Genomic DNA, 12,344 nt, shown 5'->3' with positions numbered 1-12,344 from the left:
TGAGGTGCCCCTCCCCATCCTACCCCCAATTCTTACTTCAACCAACAGCCCTTTCCCTCCTACCCAAAACTGACTTCTCCTCCACAATGTACTGATTTTGTGTCAAAGACTATAGAGCTGTTTTTTCCACCGCCCGTCTGTAGTCATTTACACCTGTGCGGAGTACAAAGCCAGTATAAAAATGCTACCAAATCAGAATGCCACCTACTTCACACAGCTGTAATGACTGTACAAGGCACAGGGCAGTGGAAAAAAACAGACCCCATATGATACACTGTAATGGAGAAGTTCTGTGCCCAGGTTGCATTATTTCTCCTGCAAAAAAAAAAAAAAAAAGTAGTATTTCTGAATAGGAGATTCATTTTTAAAATAGATTTATCCTGTTACTTCCTATTGATCACTCTGAAAGGTCACACTGTTGTTTATGATATCATAACCTGTTGCTGAGAAATTAGGAGGAAGCTATAAACAAGTAGTTCATTCAAATGTGCACAAGGTTATGAGAACATTCCTCTTTTCCCCCTCCAAAATGTAGAGACCTCTTGTTTCTCTTCCACATATATCTGATAAACAGAGAAGCCTTTTGTATAACAGCTGATAGCATTAAATAGTTTGTGTACTGAGCAATCCCTGAAAATTTAAAGTTCTGTAAACTAGAAGGGCAAGAAAGTATGGGGGGGAGGAGGGGGCAGCAGCAGGAAATCAAGACTAGAAGAATTGCTACATTTTTAGTGCACTGCCCAATCAACAGTTCAAATACATCACTAATTAGACAGTAAAAAAAAAATCAAGTCTGTCAGTACATTTTCTCTTTACCAGACAGCTGGCAGTTCCCCCTTCACCCATAGCTGTCCCAGTGCAGCTCTGCTGATTTTACTGGGCAACATGGGTGAAACCCAGGCATAGTTTGCCTCCTGATATAGGTGAATTACTACTATGATAATTGAACAAAACAAAAATAGAAAATACAACAGCAAAGAACCTATGCTTGATTAATGACGCCTAGGATTAAAATGCTGTCTCTTCCTGTCTACTCTCTTAAGAGTAAGGTTCTCCACCTTCACCAACCATTTCACCCTCCAAGGACTTGCTTGGTCCAAGTCTGCATTCACAGTGCATCACCAGAACCGACAGCTGAGTCAGCTATGGTTTTAGATGATGGGAGTAGCAGGTCACAAGCACAGAAGGAACAGAAAGATACTGCTATGGAAGGAGGAGACAGCTGCCCCACACAGCCTGCTTCTTACTATTCTTTCCACAGCAATGGTTCAGTAAAATAAAAATTGCCTTCCTCCCTGAATTGAGAGAAGAGCCATTCAGCAGCTGCAAAGAGACAAAATGCTGCCCAACTGCTCCTGAAAGAAGGGATTATGGCCTCAGTCCACAAGCATGGCAGCCATATTTCTGGAGTAGGCCTTCATAGTGTAAATGCCAGCATATTATTAATAGTACTTCTCCAGATAAATCCAAGAGGCGTTTGAGCACCAAATGAAGTAAAGTTTCATTAAACCCAGCACTAACCTAATTTCTCTTCTCTAGTTCCCACAAAATAATTGCCTAGCTATCTAAGAAAACGAAATTTGTCAAATTAATATTTTCATTCCATAGATTGAGGCATATAAATATCCAGTCACTGAAGAGTTAAGGCACTGCTTTCAGAAAAACCTTATTTTTTAAAGTTTCAGATACTATTTGGATAACCATGCCAAAAAAGGACAGCCCAAAACGTGGCTGGAGAAGAACACACAAGTGACAGGTTTCAATGGACACATACAAACATGAGGCAGCAGAAAATCCACAGCATGGCTGATGCAACAACTATTTGACACTGGTGAGAAGCAGTATTTGTGATAAAAATCCACTCAGGATTTTAGCTATTAAAACTGCTACACATACAAAACTTGACTAAGGACTTGTTAGAGAAACTATACATTTCCACAAGCTGATGTCCTTTGCCAACTCATTACTCCACAGGTCATGAGTGTAAGGGCAATAACTACTCATGGAAATAATGTGGTCAACCCTTGATAGATTGTCACACAGATTGTTGGAGGTGGAAAAATATGGACAACTTCCCCAAAGTTAGAAACAAAAAGGCAGCCTCATTTAAAAACCTCTTTTGGAAAATCTTACAGTAGTATGCTGTCCAAAAAAGCTTCTCTCCCTCTAGTTGTCCTCTTCAACCGATCCACTACAATTCTTGTGACAGTACAAAGGCTCTTTTCTTTCAAGTTGGTAGCTAATCAGCTTTCAAACTGCTGGTGTGTTTCCCATCACAGAATCACATAGATTTTTTTCTTCCCCCCAAATGAAAACATGCACCTTTATATACAAAAAGAAAGGTGAGGGACAAACGGCTGAATTTTAGCTGTTTTATGTGAATGAGGGAAAGAATCTCTTGATTGACAGGATTTAGTAAAGAATAAATGACATGTGCCATACTGTCCACCAAACCAACAAATGCATTTCAATGCTGGAACGTATGGCCTCTCCCAGTTAAGCTAGCCAGGCCATGTCCATGGGCACTGGAAAGAGAAGTGAAATGTTCCACAGTCAGTGGTAAGCTTGTTTCCAATACAAAAACACTAAGGAAAATTGATTTTAAAGTGTCATAAGCAATCCTAGTGTTAAAAGTCTTAAGCACCAAAACCTACTAATCAGACTTGTTAAACTGGTCTGAACATGCGTGATGAACATAAGAATATGTCCCAAGACCTATATTCTAGTATCTAATCCCTTTATAAAATTAAAACTTTCCTAAACTGGAGTAACTGTTCTATAGGAGTCTCTCCTAAAAAGACTTTTCTGTTTTGCAGAGATAACTTCGCCCTTTGCCAGGAATGGGGGATGCGAGGCTGGAACACTGAGCTTCATGAGTCACTCCAAAATTGGTGATATCTCTAATCGTCCTCTAAAAGAGAGGCCTATAGTGTTAGGCCAGGTATCACGAAGGCCCTGCTCCGTTCTGGCACAAAATTTAACCCTTGATGTTAAAAAAAAAAAATCTCAGTTAATGTAAAATGTGGTGGTTGAAAGAGGTAATGGCTTTAACTAGCTGAAGTCTGTCATGGTGCATGAAAAATTGATACACTTGCCTTGAAATCTGAACTGGATAGGCACACTGGACCACCTGCATTTTTCAAATTATTTAGTTTCAGTAAAACAAATATTTAAAGAACCTGCCCTTGTAGAAAGCCTATTTTTTCAGTCTTCTTACTGCAAGGCTTCTTAGTAAACCATCACATCCTCTACACTTACAGGAAGACTGCAGAAGGGGTACTATTTTGCCTTCTTTCCCAGCAGTGGAAGATTTGGGTACTCCCCCCCCCACCATCCTTTTTTCAAAACCACAAGCATAAAATCAACAGTCCGTGCAACTTCAAGAGAAGCATGAAACTCATCCTCTACATGCTTCTGCACAACAAGCCATTCAAGGAGACAGAAAATAGGAGTGCAAGTAGTTTTTTTAAATAAAAAATAAAGAGAATCTACTTAATTTGTTCTCATCTTGGTAATTTTTTTTTTTTTTTTTTTTAAAAAGAGAACTGCTACCATTGAGGGTAATTACTCAGAGTGCTTTCCTGTACGTGATGAATGACACTACAGTGTACGTCAAGAGAACTATTACAGCCCAAGCAGTTCATAGCTAAGGATTTTATTTGGAAATAAAAGTTTTCTATTTACATAAACATAAAACAGTGAAAATTGATTAGCAAACTAGTATTAGAGATGCCAGAAGGCCCTCAAACAATCATAAATATTTGCTTTCTAGGCCTCAGTTTACTATAAGCTTTTCCTCGGAATTAGTTTTCCAAATTTTTAAAAAAAAATTAACAGTGTTAAGAAAGTGTTTGCGATTAAACTAAGAAACATTATAATCACTGCTTGATAATCATGAATGTTTTTGTGCCTTCTTTAAAAATTGCTTTTGAAAGTAACTTGATTTTTATGAATCAAATCTCAGCATTAATGAGCCTCCTACTCAGCTCATATTCTCATACACTCTCAGTACAGAAAGAGTGTTCCTCTTATTGCGAGACAACAGACTTCTGTTCTCAGAAGAAAACTGAATTCTAAAGAAAGACACCACGGTCACAGGAGAAAATCCTTGAATGATGTAAAACATTCCCCACTGCCCCCAGCATTATAGCAGCTCAGTTTTACTTAAGTAACAAACAGCAATGTTTAGGCCTAATGCCATAGGTTCCTGGCATGTCACTCACATACATATTACTAGGAGGAAAACAATACTGTGTGCATGTTCTTTGGCTCTCATAAATAGCAAGTATTTAGTTTCTTGGCAAATTTAAGATACAATCCTATTCCCACTGAAACCAAGACAAACTTCTCATAGGTCTTTACTAAAGTCTTGATCCTGCCCTCATTGAGCAGCTGCTTCTTTCCCTCCCACGCTAACATTAGTGCTTGACAAAACCGTACGACCATAAATATTTAGTTTCCAAGTATAACAACTTCTACTTTATACAGTGGGAAACTGAGGAAGCACAGGAACACAGTTCTCCGAATTCTTAGCCCTGCACCCTTTTCAGAAGCAGCCAGCTGTCACACCACTGTTGGCTTTTGTTTCTTTCTTGTATTTGTACAAAAAACTTGTATTTGACTTCTAATAACAAACGTTCGATTCATGTTTGATTCATACTTGAATCCATCCTATCAATAAGAAATTGAGTCACCTGGATAGTAGTCTTGCATATTCAGATATCAGATTTCAACTGCTATTTAAAGTCTCTATTAGTATTCCACCAAGTATGACCTACCAACACACAGACCAGAACTGACATATTCCCGATCCAGAAAGCAGCTACAGTTTCTAAGCATAAGAGCCCCCAAATGAAACAGCTTTTATGGATCAAGGTTATCTTGCTCTAAATCAAACTCATTCCCTATCCAGATGAGTTTTAAGATTCATAAAAGTCTCCATTCTCAAAGCCATAAAAACATTTCAGTTTAGTGTTTAGTCACCTACAAGACAAACAGATAGGTAGCCTAAAATCTGTGGACCTTAATCAGCCTATTATAAAAAAAAAAGTTACCAATGTTACAATCTAGGATTTCTATTAGAAAGAATTAAGACAGCATCCCTTTCTGCATTTGATGACACTTAGCCTGTGGCCAGTTTTCTGGGCATCATGTATAAGTAGTCAGTTCTCTTAAATTTGCAAATCTCTTTCAACAAAGAGGGAGAGAAGGAAGCATAAATAAAATATGGAAGTCTGACTGTGCAGCTATCAAAACTGGTGAAGGTGCTAAAGAGAAGTTATAGTTCCTGCAATTGCTTAAGATACACTTAGACACGCACTGGCTGGATGTCAGGCTAACAGTACCCCGACAGCAAAGAAAGGCTTTCTCCTTTTTTGAGATTTAGTTCACCGATCTGTATCCTGGGATGGAAGATTAAGGCTCCAGCCATCTCTGACATTTGTAACAGAGGAGCACAATTTAGGCTTAGTGGTTTGACAGAATGGAACAAACTCTCCCACAATCCCGGTTCCAGTCTACCCCTATCCAATGACAACAAAAAGTGTATTACCCTCTGATGGGTGGCCCATGTACGCAAAGCAAAGTTTTGTCTTGGTACTGAGAATACTAAATTACTGAGAACTCAATTCACCCACTCAGTATCGCCTTCTTAAGTTTAAATTAAGGTGAAAGTTCATCAGCTGGGCAACACAGGAAAAACTAGGAATACTTCCAATTCTACTGTACCTACTCCAAGGAGAGAGACTGACACTGGTTGTCAATCCAGAACTGGAGTTCACTTGGAAACAAATGCTGACACTCACTAAGCTAGGGCTAATTACTCTAAGTCCAGAATGAATCAACACAGCATAAGCTGAAGTGTCGAGGCATGCAGAGACCTGCATATTTAAGTAGCAAGAACTGACAGAATCAGGCATAAAGAGGCATTTGTAGTAAGCTGTGCTCAAGCCATGATCCCCTGTTGCAAAGCAGCAAGAGGCTGCCAAAGCCCAACTGTTTTAATTTTAGGTATGACTGAGTAATCCAAGTGCTTATATACCATAGTAGTACAAAGTTCAAGCTCTTTCAGCTTCTAATAAACCCTAACACTAGTAAGAACTTCCTGTTCATTACCTTAAATATGCAATGACACAACCACATTAGTATATGTCTATCGGACCAAGCATTTTACAGGTTTTAATGGTGAAGTTACAATAACCAACCTCAAAGCAATAGAGACCTCCTTGTGTGGGTTTAGTTCAGAGAATGCAGTCCATTAAGTTTGTCCCTTTTTAACTGATTCCAGGTAAAATGTGGCAGGACACCTGACAACACGGCCCATGTGTAGCCTCTTGTTACAAGCAACAGACAGCACTAAGCTCCAAATAATGCAGAATGGCAAAGATTTGGGCAAGCTACAAATATTGTCTTGTCACAACATGTGGCAGTTCAGTTTGGAGAGTAGAAGTCAGTTGGGGTTTTGGGGGAAAAAGAGATAAGTTATCATACTCAGTCAAACATACGAGTTAAAATTCACCTAAAGTTCATAAAATAAGAGCAGGACAGAGTTAGAGCAGGGGTGGGCACAATGTGGCCCGAGGGCCAGATGCAGCCCGCCAGGCCATTATATCCGTCTCGCAGGGTCCCTAAAAAATTTAGAAAATTCATATTAACCTGCCCTGGGCTGCCTGTCATGCAGCCTTCGATGGCTTGCCAAAACTCAGTAAGCAGCCTTCTGCCCAAAATAACTGCCCGCCGCTGAGTCAGAGGGATCTTATGGTTAACAAGACCCAAACCCAACTATGATTATGTCGGTTTCTAGAAGAGGAACACAGACAGACTAATTTTACTGGTTAAGCTATCCTACTTAGTAAATAAAACTCAGTCAGAAGACTTGAGTCATCTTGTATTTAATGATTTTCTTTAAGCTTATTTGCAATGTGATCTATATGGTGCATATAAAATTTTCCTACTAACGCCTCACACAAATTTACGACCCATGTCATTTTCAAAAGAAACATTTGGTTTTTAAAAAAAGGGCATCTGACATTCAAAGGAACACAATATGTTAGCTTCCAGTGGGTCAGGATGTACCAGTGTCACTGTTTCCTGACTTCATATACAGGTATGAGGTTCCAGGAGCTTAGCACCACTTAGTTGTTGCAGTGTCCAATGAGCAGCATAGCACTTAATCAAAGACTGCAACCTTTGCAAATGCCAAGACGGGGTAGACGGAATCCACACATTGAGCAATAATACTAGACAGTGGCTCAGATTTGGAAGTTGATATCTGATACCATATGAAAGACAGCTCCACTTCAAAATTCAGGTTTGAAGTTACTGTTATTCACTAACCCACTAATATTGGTACAGGACCAGGCAGATGAAACAGTTAATAGTTCAGCTGACATACACTCCCCAGCAGCCACTCTCTCCTTTTAGAACAGTATATTGTTTGTTAGGTCTTTCCACAACCAGAGAGTAGCAATGTAATTCTGTTTCCAGTACAAGGATTTCCAGACCCATATTTGAAAGGCCATGCTAGTATCAATTTCTTTTTAGCTAGCAGTCGCTAGAAAGCCATGACTGAGAAACAGAATCACATAGGTACAAGTGTTATGCTTACATTAACTATTTTTTCCAACAAGAAATTCTCATTTTTAAAAGGATTAAATCTGTAGTGCTTTCCATTATGAACGTTTCCTCATTTTGTATAAATCCATGTTTCAGCTTTCCCTAAAGAAATTTCTATCAAAAATAACACTAACCCAAGACAGCAGTATATCACTTCATCAAGTATAATACAAAACTTGCTTTGCTCTAGTTTTAAACAACAAAGTTAGAGGACGATTAGCCACATTACTTTTCTTTCAAACTGCAATTATAAAACTTTCGTATATACTAAATCTACCTACATCCAGACATTCTTTTAGACACATCTGCTAAATTTAGCAAGTAAAGCCTTTCAAAACATATGTATACTCACATGCATTTTGAAGAACAACTCCTTACAGCACTCCTATTAAAAGTTTTGTCTTTCCTATTCTTGGACAACTTTGATAATTCACTATCCATTTGCCATTGGGGCCAAGATCCCCCTTTCTACCCCTTCTTCCCTCCCCAACAGCAAGCCTAAAACTTTGTTTTTCTTGGCTTCAGGCAACTGCTCTTTGTCGCAACATCTTCACAGAGTGAATTCCTTCCATTCCTATTGATATTTTTAAAGATATTTACGTACTGAACATGTCACTCACCCACCCTTAAGCCACTTATTTTCCAAATTGCATAGTTTTGAAACAGGATCATATTGCAAAGCTCATGTTTAAATATGCTGCCTAACCTTGCCCCTAGTTTCAATTTGCTAGGGAAACGGAACATTTTAAAAGGGGACTCTAGCGTGAATGTGTTGTGCAAGGCGCACTCAAAAACAAATAAGTCAAAATAGAAATAAATACATCTGGTTTAAAATTCATTGTATTCTACACTGTTTTCTACACTACCATAGGCTGGAACCAGATGGGGGTTCTTATTGGCATTCTTCTCACTATTTCATGCCCCAGTTTTTATGGAAAATAAACTTGGTTTTAGGGGGTTTATTGGGAAGCCAGGCTTTGTCAAGTGCTTCACTAACATTTATCTCATTTTTGACCAGCTCTAATGGCAAATACTTGGTTCAGTGCCTTTCCTTATGGGCTTCAAGACAGACAAAATATCTAGGGACGCATAATGTACTTCATTTCAGAAGTAATGAGTCTCCCTTTTGTGGCTGGTCTTTATGCTATACTTCTTTCCTCAAAGTCTCCTCCACTGCAGTTTTGTATTCCTAGCAAAATATAATTCCCTAACTTCCCCTTCTCAAACCACCCCCTCTCCCCCACCACCAAAAAGCCCCACATACCCCGCTATCCTACACACACATTGTTGCCAAATCACACCACAGTCAAACAGTCCCAAAAGGCCACAAATCTCCTTGTAGTCACTTCCTAGCTACCAGTAACATTCAGAATCCCTACCCTATGGTTAATGCAGTCCAGTATCATATATCTGGCTAAGAAAATAAGCAATTCATTTAGTTAAATTGTTGTGGCGCTTTATTCAGGACATGAAGTAATAAGATCTACATCCTATTCTTGGACATTGAGTATTACCTCTCCAGCATTTATGTCACAATTTCCTAGATTCTAGGGCTAAAGATCTGCTAGGTCAAGTGAAAACCATGAGTGGAAATGCAAAGTTGTCCCTCCAGATCAGCACAACTACACATCTAATCACATACTGCTATAATGCATCAGTCCTGGCAGGAAGAATACTACGTGCAAAAAAGATGCATTCCTAACACATTCAAGTCAAGAAAGTCAGGTCCCCATCTGAAAGGAGGGCAGGGGGAGTATAAGGTGGTAGTCAACTGAAATTGGAAAACATGTCCAGGTACTGACAGCCACTACCTAGAAGCAAGTAGGAATCCTACATTAGACTTATCAAGGAATCTTTGAGGGTTTTTTTGTTAAATACATTCCTTAATCAAAAGGGCTTGAAACAAGTCTTGCATTCTTCCCGTTGAATCCTCAACTCACAAGCCTTACCTCAGCTCTTTGTGGCCTAGCTCTCACCCAAGCTGCAATGTATGCTACATTTTGAGCAATTCATCAAGCCATGTTGTCCCAGGTAGATGGGATGAAAACATAAATCTGGATATTGCCCACATACTACAGCCCATCATTCTACACCAACTGTCCACAAAACACCTTCTTACATGAAGTGGAGGTGACAAGACACACTCCTACAGGAAAGAACTCAGCAATTGCCAAATACAGGTTTCCCTTGCTTTATGCTGTATGTGTTCCCGGAAAACAGTGCATAACTCAAATTTGCATAAAGGGAACCAATTTTACAATGTAACAAATAGGGATACCTTCCAAGACCTCAACCATACTGACCCCCAGACCCATTTCTACCGCTCTTACAAGACCATCTTAGTACTCACCAACAGCAGACAGTACATACAGGCACAGGGATGGCAGGTATAGGAAAATATGTTGCAGACAATGAGCAAGAAGCACTTATCCACACAGACTATATTTTGGTGCACATCACTCCCACAATGCACCGCACAAAGCAGCTGACTGCAGGCTTCTACCACACGGAGATAAGAGTGAGTTTACTTTGCATATAACAATTTTTTGGTATAAAAAGGGTCATCACTTAAGAGCAAATTCGCACATACAGAACCTGCACAAGGTGAGAGAAACCTGTACTGCACTCTAAATTCTTCCAGAAGGGAACAAAAGTGGCCTCCCCAAAAATCACCTTCAAGCGCATTAAGGTTTGCAATCACAACATCCCTACTTCACAGCCAACAGTATTGAGAGCAATGATTGAGCCAGAGCATGGACATCCAGCCTTCACCCAGCCAGGAAGACCAAAGACCAAACAACTACAGGATCTCTGTAGCATGTAGTTGAGGGATGCTGCACAAGAAACAGATGCTGAAGGAATCAATGCACTGCTGGATCCTCGGTGAGAAGTGACAGCAGTCACCTGTAATCTTTCCACAGATACTCAGACAACAGTGGTATTATGAGCATTCCCATCCCAGACAACATGCCCCTAATCTGACCTGAAGGAATCACTTGGTAAAGCCTGACTAATTTTATTCCACAAGAAACAAGCTTTCAGCTCCTCAAGACTGCCAGCAAAGGTACCAATTAGCATTTTAAAAGAACACCTGTACTGGAAAATAATTTACCACCAATTCATTTCACAGAGGCCAACTGGCAATCAGGGATGAACTACCAACACACACCGAGTTTGTGCTACCAGCTAGAAGAGAGCAATAAAAATGCAAAGAAACCCCCCAAACAAAATCTATGGACAAGATTTTTTTTTTTTTTTTTAAACAGGATTGCTCATATTACTCAACCCAAGTAACTGCCCCAAAATGCAGCAGAGGTCTTCCAACAGGCAAAGATCTTATGCAATTTATGTGCTGCAAGAACTTCAGTTTGATGATGCAAGTCAAGACTGCAACATTAGGCATGACTGAACTTCTGTGCCTCTGCTGGCAAGATTTACAACCTTTACATCACACCAGCTTCTTTACAGCAATACATTATTCAAAATCATTTCCCCAGAACTGGGCCTGCAACATAGAACTGATTAGCAAAATTGTAACTTCAGATGCATGCAACATACCCAAGAACTGATTAGCAAAATTGTAACATCAGATGCATGTGACTTTCAACTGATAGCAAGTTTGCAACTAATGAACACTCAGACCAGGAGCGCACCTTCTGAAAAGGAAATCCAGAAACATGCAGTCATTATTAAGTTTCCACATTTGTGAAGCAAACTGCTTTCCTCAAGCAACTCAAGACAGTTGTTACAGATTTCCCCACTCATTGCGTACCGTGGCTCCGAAGCTGAAGTCCGACCGTGCCGCTTGCGCGGAACTCGGCTTCCCAAAACCCCCAGGGCCAAAGCACGCACCAGCTGCAGATACTGCCTCAGCCTCAGTATTTGTACCCAAAAGCTTGCACAGAGAATTTCTCCAACTATTTGAGTTGGTCTAATAAAAAAGATCAGATTTACCCAAAGAACCTTCTCAGCCCATCCCCTTAGACCAGCGTTTCCCAGCCTTTCCCAGTCCAAGGTGCACTTATACAAATAAAAATTTTCTGCAGCACACCTGTTAAGGCATTCCCCATCCGCACACTTACTGTAGACCTCACTGCCACCACGGCACACCCATTCATTTCTGAATGTGTGCTTTTGTGCCGTGGTGCCCTGGACAATGCCTTGGACCAACATGGCTACCAGAGTAAGGCTCATTCAGCGCGAAAGGGCAACGAAGCCCAGCTACACATCAGTCTCCCTGCATCTCACGGGGTTGTCGATACCCATTAAAAAAGGACTCACAAGACATCACTTCGGAAGGGAGAACAAGGAGTCTGAGGAAGAGATCAGCCAACAACACCCCTCCCCCCTCAGCATCACCAAGCAGCAAACCCCACCGCTCATGAGCAAGAAGGGGCCGAGGGATGCCCAGCCTGCTGGGCGGGTCAGCCCTGGGAGGCCGCCAGAGGCTGGCACAGCCATAATCGCGAATACACCCAGCCGCCCCGGGCAGGCATCAGGCCTCGGCCTCCCCCTGCGGCCCCCGGGGCGGGGAGGGGCCCGCCAGGGATGGGCTGCCCGAAAGCCGAGGCCGGCGGCGCACCTGGTAGATGGCGAGCCAGCTGGCAGCCTGGTCCAGGCGGCGGAACTCCTTTTCCACCTCCATGCTCGGCGCGCCCCGCGCCCGGCCCCTGCCGGCCGCCGCGCGCTGCTCCCGTGGCTGCGGCTCCAGCTGCTCGCGGCTCTGCATG

At 41.2% G+C, this 12,344-nt stretch overlaps 1 protein-coding gene across 2 annotated transcripts in view; it reads right to left on the bottom strand.

The window, feature by feature from the left end:
- The window catches only part of PTPN1 (protein tyrosine phosphatase, non-receptor type 1), a 56,414-nt gene extending 44,071 nt beyond the window's left edge, over positions 1-12,343 (bottom strand). Inside the window, exon 1 of one of the 2 annotated variants that reach the window (XM_019548120.1) lies at positions 12,197-12,343. In XM_019548120.1, coding sequence (XP_019403665.1) covers positions 12,197-12,343 — 147 coding nt within the window. The remainder of the gene's footprint in view (positions 1-12,196) is intronic. The other variant, XM_019548121.1, reaches the window with a different exon arrangement.
- Between the last annotated feature and the right edge of the window lies 1 nt (position 12,344).

Source organism: Crocodylus porosus, unplaced genomic scaffold, assembly GCF_001723895.1.
Source record: "Crocodylus porosus isolate Cpor-Errol unplaced genomic scaffold, CroPor_comp1, whole genome shotgun sequence".
Taxonomy (NCBI): Eukaryota; Metazoa; Chordata; order Crocodylia; family Crocodylidae; genus Crocodylus; species Crocodylus porosus.
This window is presented reverse-complemented; position numbering and strand designations above follow the sequence as displayed.